Source organism: Sceloporus undulatus, chromosome 2 (genome assembly GCF_019175285.1).
Source record: "Sceloporus undulatus isolate JIND9_A2432 ecotype Alabama chromosome 2, SceUnd_v1.1, whole genome shotgun sequence".
NCBI classification, from domain to species: Eukaryota; Metazoa; Chordata; class Lepidosauria; order Squamata; family Phrynosomatidae; genus Sceloporus; species Sceloporus undulatus.
In genome coordinates, this window is record NC_056523.1 from 42,384,111 (window position 1) to 42,411,412 (window position 27,302).

At 39.8% G+C, this 27,302-nt stretch overlaps 1 protein-coding gene across 1 annotated transcript in view; it reads left to right on the forward strand.

Annotated features, from left to right (window-relative positions):
• The window catches only part of LOC121922547 (contactin-4-like), a 418,703-nt gene that overhangs the window by 275,207 nt on the left and 116,194 nt on the right, over window positions 1-27,302 (forward strand). The window contains 1 exon segment of the mRNA XM_042452129.1: window positions 13,577-13,727. Within this exon segment, the coding sequence (XP_042308063.1) occupies window positions 13,577-13,727 (151 nt within the window).

Sequence of the window (27,302 nt, forward strand, 5' to 3'; positions counted from 1 at the left end):
TGATATATAACTATAAAAATATATATAAAATTAGCATACCATCAGCTGGGATGTAATTCACTCTAATCACCTGTCTTCTGTCATTGCTTTGTGTATTCTTCAGTGGATTACTGTACTTTAAAATACTATGTGCATTAGTTGACTGTATTTCTCTTTATCTGTCTTGCCAGCACCTTGTAGAGTAAGGTTAACATTTAGATCATTCAACCATAATCACAGAAATTAAAGAATTAAGTACTGAAATTAAAGCAGACAGGTTATAGCTTTTGTGATTTTTTTTTGTAGTAGTAGTGGTGGTGGTGGTGATAGTGGTGGTGGTCATAGCAGTAGTATTTCAATTCCCCCTCCCTGTAAACTCTTGACAGGTTTTCTTGTGGGTTTTTCGGGCTATGTGGCCATGTTCTAGCAGAGTTTCTTTCTGACGTTTCGCCAGCATCTGTGGCTGGCATCTTCAGAGCCTTCAACTTTACATCTTGACAGGGTCTTTGGAAAGATTAGGTAAAAATTAACCTGGCTCTTGCCTGCAATTGTGAAGTCTCTATTTACCAGATTCCTTTTGGGAGTGATGCAAATTGCTGTTGTGAAAGCCAAATCCACATCAGGACCACACTGAGAGGAAAGGGGTTTAAAACCTCACTACTTCCCACAGTGGAAGCATCTTCTAGATTGTGGGGCTCATTCTTATTTAAATAGAAAAAAGCTGTTCATTCAGGGCAAGAATTATGCAGAAATGCTAGTCTGCCATTGGTCTGAAGTTATCAAGCTATCATGGGATATTCTTAAAGATTCTACTTGGTTAGAGCTACATTAGCATAAGAAACTTAAGTATGAAAGATATGCTAGCAGTAGGAAGGGGTTCCAAAGGAGAAAAAAACACAAAAGAAGGCAAATATGTGTACTGCCATAATTCTTTATGGAAAGTTTGCCATATATCTACATTTGTTATCTAATTTACAATAACTTTAAAAACTATGCTACAGTACACTGGTGTGAACATTTATTTCAAAGAGATGTGATGATTAGTTTACATTAATGACTGCTATTAAGATTATTTCTTACCTGAGCCACCACGTAGGAGTTTGTCACACTAGCGACATCCTGCAGGAAAATAACTGGAAAATGGGAGTTAAATGAGATTTAAAGTACATTCGAATTTAAACAAAATTTGCAAATTCGGGGAGAGTATCATACTAGGAGACTGCCCAAGTGAAATAACATGAAGTTAATCAAAACACAAAGCAGAGAAAACCAGCAGCTTTTTAAATTTCGCCCTTCCCTCCCAACCTAGGCACTGGCTGAAACCTTTTAAGCATGTATTCTATTGCACGCCTCCATGTCTAGGTCGGGCGCATCCCATACCCAATCCAGACTTCTCCAGCACTTTTTGGAAAAACTGGACTTTCCTGTTATTTCCAAAGTACGGGAGAAGTCTGAATCGGGCATGGTATGCCATGATTGGGCATGGGATGTCTCCGACCTGGACACAACGGCGAGTGATAGAATCCATGCTTAAAAGGTTTCAGCCTGTGCCTAGGTCAGGTCAAAAGGACAAAAAGGCAGTGTGATAATCTCTTATGTTGTGTATGATCAGGACCTGTGGCACCACTGTCCCATTGCCCATTCAATGTGTGATTTGCATGACACATAATAGGTGCTAGCAGTATGCCACTACTAAGATATTTTATACAACAGATGAGGAAATCAAGAACAAATCCCCTCTGAACAAATTTTACCAAGAAAATCTTGTGATAGGCTCCCCTTAAGTCAGAAATTACTTGAAATCAAACAACACAACAACCCCATGTGAGCCACTTTAATGGCACTGAGGGTGTCCCTGCCTAAGTTTCATTAAAACATACCATTGAGTCTTCTAGACTCACGGAGAGCTTGGAAACATTGCTTTTTGGAATGCAACTTCCAGAATCCCTAGAAATACCCTTGCTACCTGGATGATTCTGCATGTTGTTGTCTTAAAAATAACTTTTCCAAGCTCTCCACTAACAGTAGGTGTGTGTTCATATCTGTGTGTGCATGAGAGAAAGAGATGGTTATATCTGGATCTTGGCAGTACAGTAATAATTCTGCACGCTGGGATAAAAACCCAACACATTCTCACAAAGGTTTTATTACTTTTTTTGAATGCTTATAATTACTTGAAATCCCAGTTACATGCATATTATTCAGGATGTTATAGGAAGGTTGCTTTACAGGTGGCCCTGGCAAATTTGTTTTATATACAGATGCAAGTCTTGGGCTTGTAATTCCATAGTTTATTGTTGATCTTCTTGTTGCTGTTGTTGTGTGCCTTCAAGTCATTTCCAACATATGACAATATTAAGGCAAACTTACTATGGCCATTGCCACCTCTGAGGATGACAGAATGTGAGTTGCCCAAGATCACCCAATGGGTTTCAATGGCTGAGTGGGGATACAGACCCTGATCCCCAGAGTCCTAGTCCAATGACCAAATCACTACACCACACTGACTCTCCGTAGTACATAGCACATAGACATTTTAATAGAAATCAGTACCTGCATGCTTCAGTTGTATGCAAGCTTCAGTTTCACAATGGGTGCTTGCAGTTGTGTTGTTGTAAAACACACACACACACACATTTAAGTCATATTGTATAAGTACAATTCTTTTTTCTTCACTTCCCCATAAGTAGAACAAAACACATTGAAGTTGTTTGTAAGCCACTCCTGAATAATTCTGCAGAAAATTGTTGCCAATATCTTGTCTTCAGATCAGATATAAATGCTTCCAAAATGAGAAGAACTCAAAATGACCCCATTCCTGGCTTTCTTGCTGTGCTATCATTCTTTTGGCTTTTAGCAGAAGCTTGTGAAGTACTGTTTTGCTCAGTTGTACTGCTTTAAGAAAGCTTTTATGTGAAACAAACCTGGGAATCAATAGAAAGGTTTCTTTTTCCAAAAGAATGGATACAGTTTGTGATTAGATAATATTGTTTTTGATGTTTCAAAGAGAATGTTCAATAGCTTAATTGCCATTTCTTCTAAAGAAGATAGTTCAAGATATTTTCTGAGCATTTTTCTTTGTTGGTCACTTTTATCAATAAGGACAGATGCTTGCAGATGGGCAAAAGTCCCATATGTCTAGTGCTACTGCTGGAAAAAAGAACAGTGAAGTTCAACAAGTTAAGATTCAAAGTGGCAAGATTTATTGTGCATATTAAGTTTTGCTAAAATGTTCTTTTTTTAAAAAAAAAAAGTCAATTAAAGATTCTTTAGTCTACAAAGCAGCTACTGTACAAGTCTGCTAAGAATTATAAATTGTAGTATAAAATCAACATCCTTAGTTTTTTCCACTTGTATTGGACTGACTAGAGTATATGCAAGGACTGCAATCCTACGTGTCTCAGCATACAATAGTATTTCCGTATATAGACATGTCCTAGGTTGAGGCATATACCATTCCCCTGAATATACTGTACAGCCTAATGGAGACCTCCTCCAGCTATTCTATGTCTCATGGGCAGAGGGCAGGATCAGAGAAGCATTTGGCTATCTCCCCTATATCCAGATGCAAAATGATTACATCAACACTGCAGGAGTCCCACAACGGTCTCAACACCACTATGGAGACATAGCCAGGTGCTTCTCTGATCTTGCCCACTTCCCATGAGGCACAAAATGACTGTTGGGGGGGGGGGGGGTCTCCAGCAGTTGTATAGTAAGCCCATGGAGACATTAGGCACAGCAGAGGGAGGAAAAGAGTACCAACCTCTGCAGTGCCCCAAAACAGGCAGCTTAAAACAATTTAAAATAATATGTCATGGACAGGTTTATTCTTATCTATTTTATTGTTTGTATGTACAGCCCTGTGCAAATGTACAGCGCTATATAAATAAAGCAGAAGAAGAAGAAGAAGAAGAAGTTAGGCAGCTTTAAAACTTATTAAACAATTAAGAGCCTAAAGTGTTAGAACATATTAAAACCATGTACCTCTATATTTTGGAATAAATTCACAGGCTTAAAGGCTTTCATAAAGAGATATTTAATTTGGTGCCAAAATGAAGTTAACCTCCAAGAGGAGAGAACTGCATCAGAGATAGCCTTTGCCCATGTCCTTTGAAAGTATATTGTATCTGTTAATGGGAGACAGAGGAAGGCCCTTCCCGCAGAGCTCACATCTCAGAAGTGTATTGGTAATCAATCCATTTCCTTTAAGACCAGAGTGACATTCTTTCCTGTATGGTACTCTAGTCAACTGTCTTGCTGCTGCTGCATCATATTCAAGGCAATCCCCGTGTATACAGTATTACAGTGAGCAAACTGGAAAGTTACCAGTGCATTAGCTACTGTGGCTAGGTTATTCCTGTCCAAGATTCCTGTAGCTGGTGGACCAATTGAAGTAGCCCTAGGTAATCTGAGCTACAGATTCCGTTTGAAATGAGACCGATTTAGGAAAAACATGCACCTGTTCTTCTGGGATGGGTGTAACACCATCCAGGACAGGTCATTTATCCAATGCCCAAACCAGCAATACAGAGAGCCCCTGACTTCAGCCTCAATTTATTGGCCCTCATCCAGCTCAAATTCTCTGAATAATAAGCAACATATTCCCATCTGTTGCATGTCATGTTAGAAAATGTGATAGTCAAGTTAGTTTTTGTTCCCATTGAAAGAAAACAAAAAAAAGGATTCAATACTGAAAAGATGTAAACCATGACATTACTTCCAAACAACAGCACTAAGGATATGGTTGTTGAAATAAGTTATTGAGCAGAGAGAGAAAAAGCAATGTATGATCATAGCAAATAAGGGACAAGCACTGTGTCCTTCTAGCCCTCATCAAAGCTTTTGCATCTTCAGATGTACCTTGATAAGTGTGTATGATGGTTCTATGGGTCCTAACATTTATTTTCAGACTTCATGTAGATTGTGCATAAAGGCATGAAAACCATAATATATAACATCTATGAAAAGAAAGACTCCAAAAAGATTAAAAGATTGCACAGATTCAAACACTGTGGGTGTTTTTTTAAAAAATCAGGGAAAGGTATACCTGTAAAAATAAATGCAGAAAGAAAGAACACATCTTTTTTGTTGTTTGCTAGTTTATTTTTTATTTTTATTTTTATTTTATTTTTTGCAGACAAGCTGTTTCCTGATCAAGAAACATTTTTAAAAAAGAAAAGAAAAAAAACACTGCTGATCTGTGCTGCGTTCTTTTTGTTCTTTTCTTTTTGTCTGGCATCAATTAGACTCTCTCTGTGATCATTTTTATAACTCTAGCTTAAATCCAATATTGCCCTAGCAGACATCCACTAACAAAGCAGCACTTCCTGCTCACAAGCTCTGTTATCCAAACCTTGCTTACCTTCCTGTTGGTTCCACTGGCAGAAGGAAGATACGTGGAATCATCAGCAGAACAAGAGTTTGGAGATCACCCTATATACTTATTGGATTTATCTGTAATGTCTGATACTGATAAGTTGAAAGACCTCCCCCCCCCAAAAAAAAAAATTGAGGGAAATCCTTTCTGTGTGTGATAAACAGGATTCTGTTCATGAGAGGAGGGCTATCATTTAAAAAAAACCACAGACATTATTTTTGGAGAAATGCTTGTCATCATTATTTGATCTTTGGCTCTGTGCCTCTGTTTAACCTTTGAGCAAGACTGCAGTCTTCACAGAAATAATGTTTTAAAAAGTGTATAAGAAGTCTGTGCATATTCAGTTTGATTCTCCATCTCTTTCTGTAGCTATTTGTTGTGCTTTCCCTCCCCCCATCCTTCATATTTCTCATCATTAATCTGTCACTGGCCATTCTGTTTCCACTTTGGCAGCAGGAGTGTCGAGCCTTTAGCATTGTCATAGTTAAAGGCCAACCATGCTGAGGTCATGCTCAGAATCACATTAGAATTATCAGTAGAAATCTGGGTTAGCCAACAGTTTTGAGAGGCATACTTTATTATTAGTCTGCTTCCTTCCTTTGATCCAATATGTGTATCTCTGAGAAAAAGAGAAAAGGTGGAACCATTCCTCTAATCTCCATGTTTCCATAACTGCATTTTATGGAGAATTTTTAAAACAGCTTTGAACCAAAGAGTATGCTCTGATTGGCAGCTGAAGCTGAGAAGGTGGCAAACTCCAACATTCCTCTGTAGAATAAAGAACTCACTCCTCAGCAACACATTCTGACAACAAAGCAGAGTGCATATGGAAGTTGCTTAACATGAACCTGGATAACTATGACACCTGCCAGAAACTATCTGCTAAAGACAGACTTTGCAATTAATAATGTACCTCCTTACTAACTCATTTTCAGACTTGTAACCATCAGATCTTATGCTTGGAATTTGTTCAAAGTATCATGTACCATACTGAAGATCATGCTCTCTCTGAACAGTCTTTGCTCACATCCTATAACACTGGTCCATGGTCTGAACAAAATCCTGCTGAATTTATACCTACAAGACACACTTGGACAGTGGCACTGGAAGTACTTTGCAGTTCTCTGTCAAGAGACCTATGAATAAAATTTAGGGCTTTCATTGGTAGCCTGAAATAGATTGTAAAAAAGTCGATAACACAAAACAGTTTAAGCTTACCTAATACAGTGTTTCACAAGAAGTGTGCAAATGCTGCAGTATGTCCTGAAAAACCGAACACACAAGCCAGATGTTTCTGCCACTTTACTCTCCTCCAAGCTGAAATGAAGCATCAGTTCTCCACTAACTCTCTCAGTTTGATTCCAGGAAGATGGAATACAGATGCAGCCAGACTCCCTGACACAGTCATTGCTACATTCGAATAGGCATGATGGAATCCCAGAAGTACCATCATTGGCCATAAAGCAAGGTCCATTCATGAGCCCTGATTAAGAGGCTTAATAAAGAGAAGAGAATGTTGGGAAGCCTTGTTAACTGGCTGGTTGAACAGGAAATATTTATTCATTATCTGTGAACTGTTAGAGAAATTGCACATAAAACTTCTGTGAGTTAATTTGAAGAAATACCACTCATGGGGCAATCTCTCTTATGGGAGTTAACAGTCAATTTTTAAAATTATTGTTATTATTATTATTGCAAGCTTCAGACTGCTAAGCTCACTGTGCTACTGAAAATGTGATACTGGAAGGAACACTCTTCAGTAATATGGAAATGGAGTTGGGTGGCCAGTTGTGAGTGAAGAGGAAATCATTATAAATTGGGTCCATTTCTTCTGTCCTCCAAAGGCTCCAATGGATCCAAAGCTTTTCTATGAACTGAAGTTCTTCCTTTCCTGGAAGGGCAACTCTGGATTCAACCTATTGTTTTGCTGGAGAGGTCTGCAGATACCATGGGATGCTAAAAAGACAAATGAACATGTCCTCAAGCAAGTCAAGCCTGAAGTCTCACCAGAAGCCAAGATGACTAAACTGGGATTACTGTACTTTGGACATATCATGAGACAATGGGACACACTCGAAAAGATAATAATTTTTGGTTACATGAAAGGCAATAAGAAAAGAGGAAAGCAGGTGGATCGATTCAATCATGGAAGCCAAGGGGCTAAGTTTGCAAGACCTGAGCAGGGCAGTTGATCATCAGGGCTCGTGGGGTTCTTTTATTAAGGTCACCATAAGGGAAAGTTGACCTGGTAGCAAATATCAGCCAAACCAAAAAAAAAAAAAAATGATGAAGGAAGATCCAGTTCTTTTCATGTAGATGGTGGTGCTGAAGAGCTTTGAAATACTACCTCTTTGAAATATTGCCTCAGAAACCTTCATCCTCTGTAGCTACAGCAATTAAAATAACCAGAATGAAGTAGAAATACATTTTCTTCCTCAAAATGTTGAACAAGTGCCAAAACCCCTAAAACTGAACATAAACTGCATATATCTCCTAAATGTATTAAAAGGTAATCATGAAGCTGAAGCCCTGCTGTCCAGCAAATGTGTTAATGTCAAGAAGGTTGCTTTAATCACTGTGTTTTTAAAAGCCATGTTTTAATTAGAACTCACATACAATAATGCATCCTATTTTGGATTAAGCAGATAAATTGTCTAGTAATGCATCTGTCTTTTAATGATAATTTTTAATGCAGGCTTGATTGTAGTGCTTTTATATAATATCCTTCTGTCCTACTATCTAGAATCCCATTTTGCCATTGGATGTCCAATAACTATATGTCTCCAGTCTACCACGCAATTTTGTGTTGTTAGATAGGTCACTTATGCTATGCATAAGCATGAGAAGTGGATGAAAAATCAAGTTGATCTCGAGAACTGCTGTGTATTTGTAATAAATTTTAAATATTACTGCATATATTCATGTATACGCCTAGAAATGTTAGAAAAAAATTGACCTAAAAAAACTGAGTCAACATATCTGTGGGTCAATGTAAGTACTGTACTTTAACTCTTATTTAAAAAGGAACCATCCTCTGGTAAAAGGCAACAGTGTAATCTTTCCTAGAAGCACTGACCCCTCTCCTGTCATTTCATGCACCCAGCCTTTAGAATGAGCACAAATAGTTATGCTTGCTGGGATTTTATAAGTTCTTTGGCATTGTTTTCTTTTGTTTCATCATTTACATCTTTTGTTACATGCTCCTAAGTTTTATCCCCATCTTTTCCATTGATTATTTCAAAATCCATAATTTTGGGTCTGAAACATGCTTTCAGTTTATACATGAGGTGTACTTATAATTGAGTGTATATGGTATTTATTGTTACAGTTAGCCCTCCATATCCATAAATTTTGCATTCATTGATTCAACCATTCACAGCTTGGGGAAAAAATTATATGGGACACCTTTTTACTACCCCTTTGAATATCACGGGACTTCAGCATCCACTGATTTGATATCCACAAGGGGTCCTGGAACCAAACCCCAGCAGATTCCAGGGATCCACTATAATGGATGAATTTCTATTATGGTTTCCTTCACACCAGATCCTGGAGTGCTTGTGCTAATCTCCCATTCACTAATATGTGTCCTGGGGCTTTTGGGGTTAATCTGTATTGCAGTTTGACACCACTCTAACTGCCATGGCTCAGTGCTGTGGAATTCTGAGATTTGCAGCTTTGTGAGATATTTAGCCTTTTGTCAGAGAGCCCTGGTGCCACAACAAACTACAGATCCCAGAATTACATAGGAATGAGCCATGGCAGTTAACATGGTGTCAAACTGCATTATTTCTGCAGTGCAGATTAGACCATAGTTAAACCACCTACTTCTTATTCCGTTATCCCTATTCCTACAGATATGCTGGCCACTCCTCAATTTTCAGAACACTTGCCAATCTGAGTCATTTTCAACTAAAGTGAAGTTATCACAGGGTTTTCTTGGCAACATGTTCAGACCAGTTCCTGCCACATTTGCTCAGTGGCCTTTTGCTCTTGCCTTCTCCTGAGGCTAAGAGACTGTGACTTGCCCAAGATCACCCATTGGGTTTCCATGGCAGAGCAGGGATTTGACCCCTGGTCTCCAGAGTCATAGGATTTTATCTTATGCAATTTTAATGCTGACCTGGGCATGGGACGGGATTGGGCTGGCATGCGTTAAAATTGATGTTACCACATGCAAAATTGCTGCTGCGCTGCCACCCAGCCATCATCCATCTTCCAGTAGCCAATTTTGGTACTATGGAAAACTGCTAGAGCACTGCTAGAGGATGGGTGATGGTCGGGTGGCACAGCAGCAATTTTGTGTGTGTTAACATCAGTTTTAACCCGTTCCAGCCTGATCCCATCCCATGTCTGGGTTTGCATTAAAATTGCATGCAATAAACTCCTTAGTCAAATGCTCAACCACTACACAACACCACAAATTAATAATATGGGTTTATCTTGCAGCCTGGTCTATGAGAGGAGAGTCAGCAACTGACCTGGGCTGGGCCCTTGAAGTGGCAACCTAAAATCCCTCATGGCAAATCCTCAGTGAGAAGCAGGGAGCCCTGTTCAGTCTAGCCCAGCTACAGATCCAATCCATTCCCTCCAATGAGAAATTATGACAGAAATACACAGCTATGCAATTGGCACCAAATTACTAGGGATGGAAAGAACATTCACAATTTTTTTCCAGGTTGGGAAATAATAGAGTGCTGAAACTTTTCCACAGATTTCTCCTGGTAATTAAATGCGTTTTCCCTGCATAACATTTCCTCTGTAGCATTTTGGAATACTCGGATTCAAGGAGAATACTGCTGAGAAATATTTTTTTATTCCTGCAGCAGAGGAGTAAAGTGCAGCAATGTACTTGCATGGGAGGACAAAATAGTCCAGGATTTGCATCCCCACAAACTACAGTGTTGCCATGAATACACAATAAAATAAAATAAACCCTACATCCTTGAGACCCATTGTTAGTGGTGGTAAAATTCCATCAACTAACCTTTGTCCAGGGCACAGGAACCATTACTAAAATAGGGAGACTGGGCAGGGATGTTGATGCAGACCATGCCTTCTCCATATGCTGTAGCAGAAGAAGGTTCCCCTTCCAGGTCCATCCCAAATTTCTGCACTTGCAGGTTAGTCAGCATAGCTGGTTGGTTTCTGGGGCAGGAACCAAACTAAACTGCAGCCAGTCCCTGAACTGGATTAGTAAACCACTCAACACATGCAGGAAAAGGGGGCTACAGTTAATCCCTTGCCACACACTATACACAAGTTCAAAAAGAGAACTATGAGCTCAAGGCACCCTGCTACAATAGCAGAAAGACTATAAGATATCAAAGTGGAATGAAGTGTCCCTGTATTAATGCTAACCAGGTATGGATGAGGAACACAAAGGGCTGTACAACTGTCAGATATACTTAAGAGGTTTGTAGAATGGGAGCAGGATGTGGAAGGTCTGGATGGGGAAGGGATGGCTGGCACAATTCCACTCCTGCTCTGTATGATTGTTATTATTTTATTTATTTATATCCCACCTTCCTCCCAGGATAAGGACTCAAGGAGGCTAACAAAACAGTCCAAGTTAAAACAACACAAAGCATTAAAAATACAAAGTTAGAAAGCTTAGTCTATACTAAGCTATTATATTTTGAAGTGTGCATGCATGTAAATCCCGTGACGATTTGTTAGTTCATCATCTCAAGTCTTATTCACTGATACTCAGGGTGCATCCACACTGTAGCAATAATGCAGTTTGACACAACTTTAATGGCCATGGCTGCATCCTACAGAATTGTGGGGTCTATAGTTTTGTGAGACATCAGCACTTTTTGGCAGAGAAGGCTAAAGAGCTTATAAAGCATATTCCATGATTCCATAGGAAGGAGCTACAGCACTTAAAGTAATGTCAAAGTGCACTATTTCTACACTGTCAGTTGCATGTATACAAACTATAATTGTTGTCAGTGGCATTGTTGGAAAATATAGACTTTATGTGGAGATGTTAGATGATATAACTAGGTCTTTTCATGTCAGTGGAGGAGTGAAATCATTCTAGGTTTTAGTCAGAGGTTCATATGAGGGATCTGAGGTTCTTACCGCTCTCCTCAAACATCCCTTAGACAGCCCATGTGGTACAATGGTTTGACTGCTGGACTGGGATACTGGTACACCAGAGTTCAAGTCCCCACCTGGCAGTGGCAACCCACTTAACCTTGGGCAAGTCACTCTCTCCCAGCCCTAAAGGAAGTCAGTGGCAAATATCCTCTGGACAAATCCTGCCATGAAAACACCATGATAGGTTTGCCTTAGGATCACCATATGTTGGAAATGACTTGGAGGCATACAACACACACAGATCCTATAAAATTCAGGCTAAAATCTGGAGTGGATCTCCTGCTCTGCTGACATAGGAGCTACAAGCCGCCCTGTATAAAGTAGGGTTGGGCTAGGTCAGGAGACAGATTTTCTTGCCTGAGGATCCTCTAGTGGTCTCACAGACTGGAAAAACAAGAAAGGAAGGCATCTGAGGACAGAAGAATGTTAAATAGTGTAGAGGGACTGTAGCCTATTTAGGAGAGAAAGTTTGCAGTGCAGGGAAGGCAGAAGGAGAATATTCCAGACTGTCTAGAAAGAATGAAAGGCACCAAAACAGCTTCAGGGGGATCACATGTAGCCCCAGAGTCACACTTTCTCATCATTTCATATAAAAGGCCTACAGCGCTTTATAAATAAAGGTTAATAATAATAATAATAATATTGATGCTATTTCTTGTACACATACAAGTTTTCACTTGCTAAGAGATCTTGCAGCACCTTTGAGACTAACTGGGAGCAAGAAGTCGGTAGCATAGGCTTTTATAGACTTAAGTCCAAAGGTGTTTAGTTTACATCTAAAGGAGCTTGATGCGTGCAACACATTGCTTCTTGTGAAAGGTATAGGGGATATGGTTTTTAGTTATTATTTCGATCTGTTTCATAACTTGGATGTAACTAATTATAAATAGTGAGTTGTGTTTAAAGACTTTATAGTCTTTAAGATGCTACCAAAATGTGTTATTTTGGCTGCAACAAAGGGCCGAAATGCTTGTGTTCCCCCTGGCCTGGCATTGTCCGGTATGGATGGTGTAGGCCATTAGCCCCAGGCTGTGATCAGCCAGTCCAGATGCCAGTCCAGTGATTCCAGACTGAGCCCAGTCCAAAGGTGCCTTAGCCTAAGACAAAAAGATCTGCTGTTTGCCTCAGAGTTTCGTTGAAACTCCTCAGCAACAGCCAGGACACTGAAGGGCCCCACATGTCTCCTACTTGCCTCCATCATCACGTCTTCTCAGAAGACCCTATCACAGCCTGTGATGGAGGCGCCTGATCACACATGGGTGTCCCCAGGCACCCTGTTTCCACTCTTAAATGCTGTGATGGGGGTCTTCCACTCTTACAAGCTGTTATGGGGGAGGCAGGAAAGAGACATGCGGCAAGAGCGGCTCTATGACATGGTAGCTGGCAGACATGTAAACAACTGCCCATCACTGTACCAGCCCAGGGACAGAGACAGGATACAGGGGCTTAACCCATACTATCCTGACCATCTTCTTAGGCCCAAACACAACCCCCCACGTTAAACATTTTGTCTAGAAGATGTCCTTAAATTATATTAAGAATGTAACACAATGAGGGATAACTTTACCTCCTTTGAAGTGTAACTTTTTCGATTAACTTTATAGTTACAGGAGGATGTGGCTTTACAGTTTTGTATCACAAACTTGTAAAATTCTGATTGTTGTTTGTTCTTAAAGTGATCAACTAGGTAATCATTTTAATTTAGGAAAATAATATGGTCCTTTTAAAACGTAACAACTATAAAAGTATCTAACCACTATGGGGAATTTGGAATTGCAAGATAAGTATTTTTAAAAAGTAACTTTCCAAGCTCTTATTCTAAAGGGAATCGATTCTCCAGTTGATTCTCCTACTTCTTAGGAATAGCTTTTCAGGGGAAGGAGTTGCACCAGATAGGAGAATTGGCAAAAAGTGAAGTCTCATTGTGCCCAGAAGTCCTTTCTAACTTTGCAGAGGCATCTTTGTAGCTCATATGTTCATTTAGCTATGTGCTCTTGTTATGCAGAGGGGGCACTATGAAGTATAGTTATGTGAACTCTAAATGATCAATAATAAAAAAAGTTTTATGATGGTTCTCATTGACTCTAAGCTCTCTCCCATGTTGTCTTTCAGCTGTGAGTCCAGATTTTTCCAAAAACTACTTGAAAAGGTTAACTCTTGTTAAAGTTGGTGGTGACGCAACCATCGAGTGTAAGCCTAAAGCTTCTCCAAGGCCTACCTTTACTTGGAAGAAAGGAAAAGAGATCCTAAGAGAAAATGAGAGGTAATATCTGAACAGTACTAACTATTGCTTGCATTAAAAGACTACTAGCAAATCAGCTTGAAAATAAATGTGAGCAGATATTCAGCCAGAAGATAGAAAGCAGCAATATTAATTTTTGAAATCACTACATTCTTTTAACTTTATTTTCTTTTCCACATATTTTGAAGTTTGGTACTTTATTTTGAATAGCCTGAAGAAAACAGCTATTAAAATATATAATCTCAGGGAAACAACTTATTATTCGTGTTTAATGTAAATGGAGAGTTTCCTGGTAAATAGAAATTATTTAGAAGTTATTTGGGCAATTGTCATATTTGGTTTAGAGATATCACTTTGGGTGCAGCCAAAGTAGGATGGTTGGATTGGTTTGCTTTCAGCTAGATATGTCAGCCAACAGAACAAGAGGAAATAATTTCATCTATTCTATATAAGTTCCCTAGTTTGTTTAATTAAAAAACAGACAGCTGAAAGTAAATGGGAGATTTGGCAGTCTCAACTTGATTTCTAAATGTGCACCAATGCACTTGAATTGACAGAACAAGTTTTTTTTGTGACACACTTTGTATTCATGCAACAGTGAGTCTTGGGATGCCTTAAATATTTGATTTTGGCATAAGCATTCAACAACACTATTCACCTCATTAGATGAATAAAATGTTTCCTCAGTTGGCAAATTATTATAAACACATGGGGGGAGCGGGTCATAGGTGAGTCAGAGGGAAATGAAATTTTGAAAGAATAAACAGTGAAAATTAACTCTCTTCATAGTGATCATTAACACAAAGCAGTAGTTAGATGGCCACACAAACATCCTTGTATTGTTCGTTCAGTTGCTTGTCAATGTCTTTCATAGCAAGTACTGTTTAAGAAAAGAAAAGAAAAGAAAAAGACACCCTTGTGTTTCAATCCTGTGTGTTTTTACATGCTTAAGAGTAAATCCTATCCAGAATATGGTTGTTTCATGATCACTTGTCAGGAGCTTCGTTGGGATACATGTAGTGGAGTTTCACATTCAGACTGACTGTCTCAAGAAAGGAATAGCATGAATCTTGCTGTGCTGCCGGGAATGTTGTACTAGAGGTGTCCACAGACAGTGAAGCAGAACCAAATGTGATGTTAGATGCCTGCCCAGGAGGCAGAGCTAGTTTTGAAAAGAGAGTTTTATTGCTTTAGGTTTCTTATGCTTCTCATGAAGCAGAGCTACTGTGCGCTACACCCTTAATGAACAACCTGCCTTGAAGGTGTCTCTTATTGGTGCTTGAAAGCTATACAATTGCATTATTAGGAATTTTACCCTGGGGTACAATTACGTTATTGCAGTCATTAAAGGTATTTCATCTCCATAATAATGGAAATCTCTCTTGGAGGCATAACTGCATCAAAGTAAAACTTAGAAGCCATACTCCAGCAGGTAAATTATGTATTGCTATGGAACAGATTTAGATATAAGTTACAGATCCAGCTTTGGAAATAAAGAGCTCTCCCTCATAGCCACTGATATGGATCTCAGAATCAGTTTCTGGAGTTTCAGGAACAATAATGTCCAGTAAGAGCCAAAGACATAACTGTGTTAGTCAGGATTGGTACTTAAAGGTATATTGTAGCACCTTTGAGGCCAGTTGAGAGAAAGATGTTTGGAGCATAAGCTTTTATAGACTGAGTGTACGTCTGCATCTGATAAACTAGTCCCAGTCTACAAAAGCTTATGCCACGAACTTCTCTATAATAACCCTTTGCATATCAACATCCAGTGTTTACTTTCAAGAGATGCTTCTATTGAATGATTGAGTAATCGATCAGTATAGGTGATTAAAAGGAAAAACAGCACTTGTGTCTTGTTCTGGACCCCGAGAGGATTGAATCCATCTTTCCTTCTCTATCTTCTTTTCTCCCTCCCTCTACATACACACACATCTTTTTAAAACAGTATCAGCAAAATGCTTCAGATAATATTTATTATCCTCTAGATTAAGAACGTGGTATTAAGGTCAGTGGATCAAGAATCCCCCCTCCCCCCCAAAAGTGCTTGAAAAAGATGGGATTTCCCCCTTTTTCCAAATTACTTAAAGAGATGACATTTCCAAACCCAGATAAAACTGAGCGGCTGTTGTGTTTCAAGTTAAATATATAGCCACTGAGTGCTCAAATTTCCTAATTAGGATATTTATTTTATTTATTTTTATTTATTTGGGTATTTATATCCCGCCCTTCAGCCCTAATGGCTCTCAGGGCAGCTTACATTTATTATTTTTTAACCAGACAGTTCCCTGCCCGCAGGCTTACAACCTAAAAGACATGACACAAAAGGAGAAGGAATGGTGAGGGGGGAGGGGATCAGGTCCTTCTTCTCTCTCCCTCTGAGGCCTGGACCAAGGCAGATGGACGCAGAGGGAGGGGCTCTGCTTCTTTTCTTCCAGGTCGGCCTGGTGACCTAGCCTGCCTCTACCCTCTCCGCCCTTTGCGATGGTGGCTGAAGGGAGGGCTGGTCTTCCTTGAGGAAGGCAGTTGGACCTAGCCTGCCTCTCTCCCCTTCCAGATGGTGGCTGAAGGGAGGGCTGGTCTTCCTTGAGGAAGGCAGTTGGAGCTCGCCTGCCTCTCTCTCCCCTTCCAGATGGTGGCTGAAAGGAGGGCTGGTCTTCCTTGAGGAAGGCAGTTGGAGCTCGCCTGCCTCTCTCTCCCCTTCCAGGATATATAACTCTGTGTTTGTTTCCCCATGTCTAGATGACCTTTTGTACATCTGCATTCAATTACATAAGATTGTAGGACTGGTAGGTGATGTTTTGTTTGATGTAGTCACTATGCCAGTCACTATTCTCCTTGAAAAGATACAATGCTTGGAATCAACACAGTGCTGACTGCTGGTGGCAGGATAGTTTTTACCAGCTGTCTCCATAGATTTGGTGGCTGATGGAAAACTGTAACAGGGGTCTTGCTAATGGTTGTCACAAAAGGTTCAAAACTTTCTAATAATGGATAGCTTTCCCTAATGACCATATAGTAGCATAGTAGTTAGTAGGTACTGGGTGGAAATCTATCACAAATGGAATGGGTTGTGGACTGTTGCTCACATGTCCTCTGTAGAGCCGAATTTTTCTTTTCTCTCAAAATGATGGCTGCTCTCTTGAGGTTGATTATGTCAGGAGGATACTCTCTTGGAAGCAGTTGTTGCTTACAGTTTGTTGGTCCTTTTACAGTAATTTTCTTCAGTGTTACAGATGTGCAGGTCAAGCTATAGTTAATAGTTCTTTTAACATACTTGGCATGGCTGTCTCTTTAAGTATGGGCATTAGTTACTGAAGATCAATAACAATTTGTGATTTTCAGTGGTGAAGAGAGCAACAGGAAAAGGACTATATGGATGTTCAGTTTTGTTGCTATATGTAAAATTGATAACTAGATGGACTGAACTGATACATACTTCCCAAGCATTATTTCCCCCTCATCCAGACCATAAAGATATCTTCAACTTATTGCCATATGAAAGGTTTGCCACTGGTGTCTTTAAGGATGTTACCTTACAATTTGCCCATGAACAGATTTATATAACAAGGAACCATGGGAGTGCCCATTGCTGTACCCTGTAGTTGTAAGTAATGATCTCTACTGCATGGAAAATTATTTCAAATGAAGATTAGCTTCATTAAACTGGTAATAACATCTGTATGAGGAAGATTTGAACTCCTGGTGTTAGAAATTCATATAAAACACAAATCCCATCAGTTTTCAGTATGGTGATGTAAAGGAATCTAATATCTAGAGTAACCAGTATCATATTATCGAACTGAGACTTTATTTAACAACCCAGTTCTGTATGAGAAATGATGCTTTGTTTTGTGTTTTTACCATATTCTGTACATTTAAGTCAATACAGTGTCTCTGTTTATGTTATTCCCTGAAAAAATAGGGCATTCTGCTTGGTTGGCTTTGTGGATTTTTGGTAAAATATAAAAATGTCCTGCATTATGGTTTGAATTTATAAGGAAATTAGTTGTTTCATTTTAAGTTGTTTCTTGTTTGCAGGTTCTTAATATTTTAAAAATATGATCACTGCATTCTGTGCTGATGTCTTTGTGCAAGAGTTTGGTTTTTTTAGCCATCAATTGTCTCTGGCCTTCTGCAGTTGGCTATGTAATCTGCAGTGTTAAGTACTACAGTAGCACCCTGTTTGTGTGCAGGTTTATAACTGAAAATTCTTTAGGGCTATGTTTTCTTTTGAAAAATTATCATAGGTATGTGTCGCTCTCTGTGATTACTAATGATTCTGTTCATGGACAAGAAAAAGGGTTTATAAGGCTGTGACCGTGCTCTTGCATCTAAAGTCATAGCTACATTTCCATGCTACCCCCTGAAAAACCTACCTTGTAAGCCACCCCAGTGTTACACTGGCCATAAAAGTGAATTCATATAATTACAATGTTATTAATTTGGCCTCAAAACATTGTAATTAATAGGATGCCAGCCTAGGGTTCTCTTGCTATTTGGTGTCCAAATCTTTGGTGGCTGAATCTGAAGTAGACAATCTCTATTGTAGATAGTTTTCTGTGAGTTGTTGAGCTGTGTGGTCGTTTTCTGGAAGAATTTATTCCAGATGTTTCACCTGCAACAATGGCTGGCACAGCCCAAAAAACCCACAGAAAACTATAGATACCAGCCGTGAAAAACTTTTGTAGGTGTTCATATGATCTCTGGAGTCGTCATGTTAATGTGCATTTCTTTCAAATATTGTACTTTCATGTCTTTTTTTTAATTTCTGCTATATCATCTTCCTTTGGTATTGGGCAGAAGTTAAGTCATCAGAACAGCAGCTAAATTACTGTGTGTCATCTTCTCCACAATAGGCACCCTACCCCGTTTGATCTGTGAAGCTAATAAGGATCCAGCCTGGTTAGTACTTGGAAAGCAGATCACCAGGAAATACCAAATCTTTTAGGTTATCTTTCAATAAAGGCAATGGCAAACCGCCTTGAAGAGCTATTGCCAAGAAACCCCATATGCTAGGGTCATTGGAGTTTGGAGTTCACTTGAAGACACATAGCAACAGCATCAAAAAAACCTATTAGTGTTTCAGAGTCATTCTGAGCTCAGTTGAACTTATTTTCAGCATATGTGATTTATTAGTAATTTTCTAAACCTCCTGTTGTGAATATGCTAGCCTTATTATTAAATGTAGAGGAAAATGTCTATATGTAACTAGAGCCCTTTAGAATGAGAATGAATGGATGGACTGACATGGGATGGATGGATATATATTTGGTTTCTGAGACCCAGCTCTTAAAAAATTAAGTTGTACAAGTTTCTGGACATTTTAATTGCTCATGTAAGGAAATGATGCTTTTGTTATGGCATATGACCAAGCTAACGTTTCACTTCTCAGAGCTGTGTTTTAAAATACCTGCAAACTTTGGCAGGCACATGGTGGCGCATGGTGGCATTAATGATTAATTATGCAGGATACTTTACCATTTCTCTCTGACTGGAGATAGGCAAACTATAATTACGAATGCATGATAAGCACCACCAAGCAGGTAGCACTTTGGTCTATCCTACTCAGTCTGTGACAGGATCAAGCATTCTTTTATGTAAAACTGATTAATGTGTGTTGCACTGGTTAAATGTAGGACTGTAGGATGTGTGTAAATTGTAACAACAGTGGCTTCTACCATGTAGCCTTAAAAATAGGAACTTTCTTTTTGTCTCTTTATTAATGAATAAATAAGCTTTACATAAAGAAATAAGTACATTTCAGTTAAAAAGCGACACCTTCTTAAAATTGGTGGCTAGCATCCTGTTCAGCAGATACAATCTATATACTGGATTGAAGATATTGTAACGTCCTGGAGTAACATTTGCAGTTGTGAGGCAACCAAATGTGACTCACCTACCCCACCCAAACTACCTTCACAGCCTGGCAATATCCAGACCAGATATTTCCAAAGTGCTGGAAATCAGGGTGCTGGGAAATTTTGGCCAAAATAAAGTTGCTTTGGGTCACTTTGGAGGTATGCTGTTTAAATGGCATACACATCCTAAGAGTCCAGAAGCTGTGCCAAAGCTGTGCTCCAGTCCTTAGGACTGGAGTGTGGCTTTGGTGCAGCTTCTGGCCTCTTAGGATGCAGGCATCATTTAAACAGCATACCTCCAAAGTGACCAAAGCACCTTTATTTTGGCATGTCTGTTCAGGCCCTTTATGTCTGCAGTCTTCTCCCAGTTGCAGGATACCCAGGGAGAGGCAATTGTGGCAGGACTCTGAGGGCACCCCATGACCAGAAACATGCTGCAGTTGGCATTTCCTAGCACCTCAATCTCCAGCACCTGAGAAACACTTCAGTCAGGCCACTGACAGACTAAGTTGGGGGAATCATGATCAGTCATAATGATGACAGACCTCTGTCATCGTAGTCACCATGACAATGCAGGATCTTTGTCAACGTGAAGAAGCACTTTGAAAACCAGCCCATCAAAACGTGAGACAACAGCTGCCAAAGGGCAAGAGATGATATTGATGGTTTCTAGATAAACTGTTTCACCATTGAAAATTCTGTTCCTTTCCTCTGTCTGTACTCTTTACCATTGCCTCTAATGTATCACAAGAGCCAGTTAGCTGCCTTTTCACTCAGCATGGTACAGTACCATACATCTCCAGAGAAACAAGAAACTTCTGCTAACTAGTCAGATTCTCTATCCATTTATCCCAGCAGCTATTCTTCATAACATCCTATATGGGATTGGGAAGCTTCAAGAGGATCCCAACAATTATTGTCCAGTTAGTCTGACATCAGTACTAGGAAAGATTCTGGAGCAGATCATTAAACAGAGAGTCTGTGAACATCTAGAAGGCAATGCCATAATCACAAAAAGTCAACATGGGTTTCAGAGAAACAAGTCATGCCAGACAAACCTGATCTCTTTCTTTGATAAAATTACCAGCTTGGTAGATGAAGGGAATGCTGTGGATATAGTATATCTTGATTTCACTAAGGCCTTTGACAAAGTTCCCCATGACATTCTTGCAAACAAGCTTGTAAAATGTGGGCTAGACAAAGGAACTGTTAAATGGATCTGTAATTGGTTGACCGGCCGAACCCAAAGGGTGCTCAACAATGGCTCCTTTTCATCCTGGAGAAAAGTGACCAGTGGGGTCCCACAGGGCTCTGTCCTGGGCCCAGTGTTATTCAACATCTTTATCAATGACCTGGATGACAGAATTGGAAGCATACTTATCAAATTTGCAGATGATACCAAATTAGGGGGAATAGCTAATACCCCAGAGGACAGGATCAAGATTCAAAATGACCTGAATAAACTAGAAAGCTGGGCCAAAGCTAACAAAATGAAATTCAACACAGAGAAATGTAAGGTATTGCACTTAGGGCGGAAAAATAAAATGCACAGATATAGGATGGGTGACACCTGGCTGAATGAAACGTGTGAAAGGGATCTAGGAGTCCAAGTAGACCACAAGTTGAACATGAGTGAACAGTGTGATGCGGCAGCTAAAAAGGCCAATGCTATTTTAGGCTGCATCAATAGAAGTATAGTGTCTAGATCAAGAGAAGTAATAGTGCCACTGTATTCTGCTCTGGTCAGGCCCCACCTAGAATATTGTGTCCAGTTCTGGGCGCCACAATTCAGAAAGGACATTGAGAAACTGGAGCGTGTCCAAAGGAGGGCAACAAAAATGGTGAAAGGTCTGGAAACCATGCCCTATGAGGAACGACTTAGGGAGCTGGGGATGTTTAGCCTGGAGAAAAGAAGGTTAAGAGGTGATATGATCGCCCTGTTTAAATATTTGAAGGGATGTCATATTGAAGAGGGAGCAAGCTTGTTTTCTGCTGCTCCAGAGAACAGGACCCGGAACAATGGATGCAAGCTGCAGGAAAAGAGATTCCACCTGAACATTAGGAGGAACTTCCTGACAGTTAGGGCTGTTCGACAGTGGAATGCACTCCCTCGGAGGGTGATAGAGTCTCCTTCCTTGGAGGTCTTTAAACAGAGGCTGGATGGCCATCTGTCAGGGATGCTTTGATTTGGATTTCCTGCATGGCAGGGGGTTGGACTGGTTGGCCCTAGTGGTCTCTTCCAACTCTATGATTATATGATTCTATGATTGCTACCTCAGAAACCTGGGAGGCCACACCACCTACAGTTATGCTCTCACCACTCCCATTTGGAGATGAACTTGTTTTCATACACCTCTCCCAAGAAATGGTCAACAACAAAGCTTCTGGGAAGCATTAGTTTGGCTATTTTGCCACTTTGCTGTATTTGAGAGCCTAGCGCCCCCCCCCCCAGACCAGAAGTAACCAGTCAGTCACTTCTTGTTTGAAACAAAGGCACAATCCAGAACTAAAAGAAAAAGAAAAAGTGGGTTTGTAAAAGTCTTCCAAACACATTGTAATGGCAATTACCACCCCTCCATGCTATTCATTTTTGACCAAACTGTAGATCCATTTTGGGGAGGGCTGGGGACCCTTTGAGGCTACAACAGCCTTGGGGAACCACTTTTTTCCAGCAGGCCATGTTTTCTCTATCCCTAGTCTACTCTGACAGGCAGCATACTTCCAAAGTGACCCAAAGCAGCTTTATTTTGGCCTGTCTGTTCGGGCTCTATGTCTGCAGTGTGGAGTCTCAGGAAGCCTCTGACAAACTGGTTATGCCACATATTGAACCTAGGGCTTCTTTTTTGTGCAAATCCTGTGACTGAGTTATGGTTTCTCTCCAACAGCTCACTATTGATTCTAGCATCCCATATATTTAAGGCCCAAGCTTTAAAGGACTTCTATGTTTTCCTGCTTGAACTGAACTTTTTTTTCTATTTCCCAAAGGAAGAATTTTGTTTTATTTCCCACTGCTGTAAAGTGGCATTTCATATTAGGACTCTTCCTACAGCTTGTATTTTTGTGAAAGGGTCAGACAGGAGCAAGAAGGATCATTGTACTCCATCAGTCTTGTACAACCATAAAATGGAAATAGGTATTATAGAACATATACACAATATAACAATCTACACTTAGTTGGGGGAGTCTTTCTAGAGTAGTGCTCTTGTGTGATCGTGTCAAAAACATATAGAAAGTGTCAGCATCCTCTTTCCAGCTACAGAATTCTCTTCCTCTTAAAAGAAGGAACACTCTCTGTTCAGATTGTGCTGTTGTTCACCTTTCTTTATATTTCGCTTTTCTGTGATTTAAGCCTGATTCTGCTCTCTTTGATCTGGTGACAAATTTTTTTGAAACTGTTTTTTTCTCTTTTCTTTTTTACATACGGAGACTGGCCATATGTATTTCCCTTAATAGATTCCTTATACTAATATCAGGAAAAGAAGTTGGATTTCATGTCTCTTAACAGGTTTCGGTGGCGGGTTACAGACCGCCATTTAGTCCGTAATGAATACGTACTAGGGTTAGGAAGGGGCGGTGCTTCCGCACCCCCCTAACCCTAGTACGTATTCCATACGTACAACATGGCGGCGCCCCTTCCACATGGGGGCCGCCATGTTTACGTATCAGACGCTGTGCGTCCGCACGTGTCGCGGCGTCTATGACGTCGCGAGTCCGCCCCTGGCGCCTTGCAACGTCATAGAGGCGCCGCTTAAAGAAACTCCATTTTGGAGCTTCTTTTTTGCTCCGCAAGGGAGCCGCGCGGTGTGGCTGTGGCGGCTCCCTTGCGGAGCAAGCGGCGGCGGCGGCAGACCGCCTCAAAGCAGTGGTCTATAACCCGCCCAAGTATTTTTTTAACTTTTAGAGCATATGTCTATATAAAAAGAGATTTAGAGAGTATCCCTTAAGGACGAGTAGTTTACACTTTGATTTATTAAGTGACTGCCTTAGCTTATCTGGTAAAGTCTGTCTTCCAGTAAAGATACTTTGGAAAAATCTGAATTCAGATATGAACTAATGTGATCAATCCCTTCCAAACTAATGTGGTACTATAACTGCAAATCAGTTATCCATTGGCTTTCACAGTCTAGTATACTTATTGGATCAAAATATTTTATTATATATTTTAAAATATATTTTATATATTATCTTTTAAAATATATTTTAAAAACATATTTTAAAAACACGTTTTGAAGGAATGTAGCTTTCAGAGACCAGGGATTCATTTCCAGCTCAGCCATGAATCCCAGTGGGTGATTTTGTACAAGTCACATGCTCTCAGCCTCAGGGAAAAGCAATGGCAAACCTCTTCTGAACAAATCTTGCAAAAAAAAAACCCATGATAGGATAGTCTTAGGGTCACCATACATCAGAAATGACTTGAAGGCGCACAACATATAAACACAGCTTTTAGAGATGCACATTATGAAAGAAAATAGGTTTTTTTAAGATACATATTTTAAATCAAAGTTTTGTGCAATTTTTTAATGCAGAAATGTAACAAAAATAGATTTAAAAGTGAATGAATATGTAGGTGATATGGACCTGAAACAGACAAAATTCCTAAGCTCTTTCTGTAGAATGAACTTGTCTAGCACTATTTCATTATGGTAATTGTACACAAAGAAATTAATGATCGTGTCTGATATAGTCTCATTTTCATACCCTGCAAATTTAGTGATTTATGGCCTGTTGAAATGTACTGCAAAAAAGAAAAGAAAAAAGACCTGTACATAAAACAGACTTAGCTTCAAATAGAATGTCTTTGTGCAAGTGCAAACAAGTGAAAATGTTGACTTCATTTTTAGAATATCCCACTGCGCATTATATGGAAGAAATGACAAGACCCCATGCTAAGAATTTTCTCAATGTTGTCGTTCATTGCTTTCCTCCTAACATCATATAGTATCTATTGAGCCCTAGAATTTGCTGTCAGTTATCTCCTTTGCCATCAAAATTATTACTTCATCTCCTGAAAACCAATTAACTTTCATAATATAATAAAGGTTTCTAATACACACACCAAAGAACCCCCTTTCCTCATGTTTCTCCCATTGTTGTTCCATTTTCAGAGCTTATACTGTTAGAACTGATTCTTTTCTAGCCTGTACAGCATGTGCACACTCACACATTTGTTTTCTTTGACTTAAAGAAAAAACCTTATAGCAAAGACTGCAAAGGTAAACTATTAAACACCACTCAGGCTGTATAATCACAACATCTGTTATTATGATTACCAAGCTCCTATATAAAGATCTCCTTATTACACTCTTTTTTTACAAGATGGTTTGACCTAGATATATTAGATTCTCTTCCTGACTCTGAATATTTCCCCCACCCATTACAGTGCAGTACTAGCAAGCTTAAAATTCTCTATCTACCTTAAGCTCAAAGTGTTTCCATTCTAAATGAGTTAGAAATAAAATCCAATAGGTAAGCAACCTTGTAGGGTTGTGGCTTTTTATTTTGACAATCTGATGATTACAGGAGAGAAGAAACGTGCTCATTTTACTTCTCTTACTATGAAGGCAAGAAATTATTCAGGGAAACAGAGACCACGAGCCCCCCTAAATATTTGAAGTTCTCATACTAAATAGGCTGGGCCACGAAAAAGATTTTGCTTTTAGTTTGTGAATTAGAAGCCTGTTTTGCATGGCCAATGATTTCACAATATACATGTGATGTTATACTCCCTATACACCCACACCCACCCATTGACCAGTGCCAGGCCCTATGTGCCATTTCACCACATTTTTGGGTTTGCGGATTTCCATCATCTTATTTCCAAAATACCCTAAAGGTACCAGATCTTGTCTGACCTTAGAAGCTGAGCAGGTAATAATAATAATAATAATAATAATAATAATAATAATAATAATAATAAGAAGAAGAAGAAGAAGAAGAAGAAGAAGACATTTTATTTATATACCTCCTTTCCAAAGGATCAAGGTGGTTTACAAAATTACAAAAGCAAATCCATAAAATACAGTAAAATACAATACAGTAATACCGTAATAAAAACCAATACACACATAAAATACAATACAACTCCAATGTAATACAGTACAATACAAATAATTCGCTCCTCCCCCCTTTACATGTATAACAAAATATCTAATTATAACAATGATAAAATATAAAATAAATCATTAAAAACATTAGTTAAACAACCAAAACAAAAGGAAGCGGAGATGTTAGATATTAGATTCCTTATATTTAAAAGACAAGTGGCTATTAATTAATGTTGTTGTTGATTCTAAAGCCATCATCATCATGGTGGGTGGAGTGAGGCAGTCCTCCTCCAGCTGAGTTTTCCATTGCCATTTGAGGCACAGGGATGATAGCGGGTGGCCCTTGTTAGTACTTGGATGGGAGACTGCCAAGGAATACTAAGGCCCTATACAGACTAGTACTTTGTGCCAGCCTGTGGGTGGAGTTAGGGCGCAGCATCCGCACAATGGATGCCCTAACTCTGCCCCCAGGGAACCATTTTAGTGTGCGCCAGTCCACATGGCACATGCCATCATGGATGCCCTAACCCTGACTCTCCGGTGCTGCATCTACATAATGCTGTGCCGCTGTTATGCCCAAGATTGTAAGGGCAACCTGTTTATCCTGAGAGCGTGTGATGAGAACCTCTCCCTCCGTAGACCTATTCACAGCAAGGCTGAGAAAGACATTGAGACACCAAATTTGGTTTTAAACACCATGCATGTAACATTTATTGAATCACACAAGTAACACAAACATTGATTATCAAGAGCTCTTTCACTCACACATTCATACAATACTCACACACACTTTCCTTCCGCCGAACATTGATCAGTTGTTCTCGAAGGCTGGGGATGACACCGTTGCTGCGGTAGATGCCAACAAAATGGAGATGACAGTCCAGGGTCTTTATACTTTTTATTCTCTCTGGCTTTTGGCTGCTGAAGTCTTGCAATATTGCAGCCCATTACTCAACTTCTTCTTTTGGGAGGACAGACAGGTTGTTCAGATCAGTCCGTGTTCAAAGCAACTCGTTCTGTTCAAAGTTCTCCATTGTCCTGTCAGTTCCTCATCATGGCGACTCAGGAGTTAAGGTCCTTCCTGGTCATGGTTCGTCACACCTGGACGGCACCCCGCTTCAGCTTCCAAGTTTTCAGACTTTCCTCGCCTCGGTTGCCAAATACTTTCGTCACATCAATGCTCTGCGCGGAACCATCTTGTTTGGTCCTTTAGCTATGTTTAAAGCACAATCCCTTGGTTCTTCGGTTCTTCAGCTCTGGGTTTAAGTCAGAACTCACTCATTCATCTTACACCGCCACGGCTATGGTGCCCCTTGGAGGGCACAAAAAGGAACTGCTTTTTGCGGCTCCTTTTTGCACTCTCCAGAGGCCTGATCAGGGCTATGGCATGAGGTTGCCACGGCCCCAAACCGGTCAGTAAAGAGGCAGTTGCAGACTGCCCCCTGGGGCAGTCTGTATAGTCCCTAAGCATTCTAGGCTATACTTGAGAGGAAGGCAATGGCAAACTTCCTCTGAGTATTCGTTACCTAAGAAAACCTTATGAAATACATAGAGTCACCATAAGTTGACAGATTGACTTGAAGGCATGTGTGCACACATTTCCAAAAAGGAAGTGAACAAAGTATTCCACAGTGCTCTTGAAACATTCTTGTATACACAGGCTTTCCATATTCAGACTTGAGGTAACG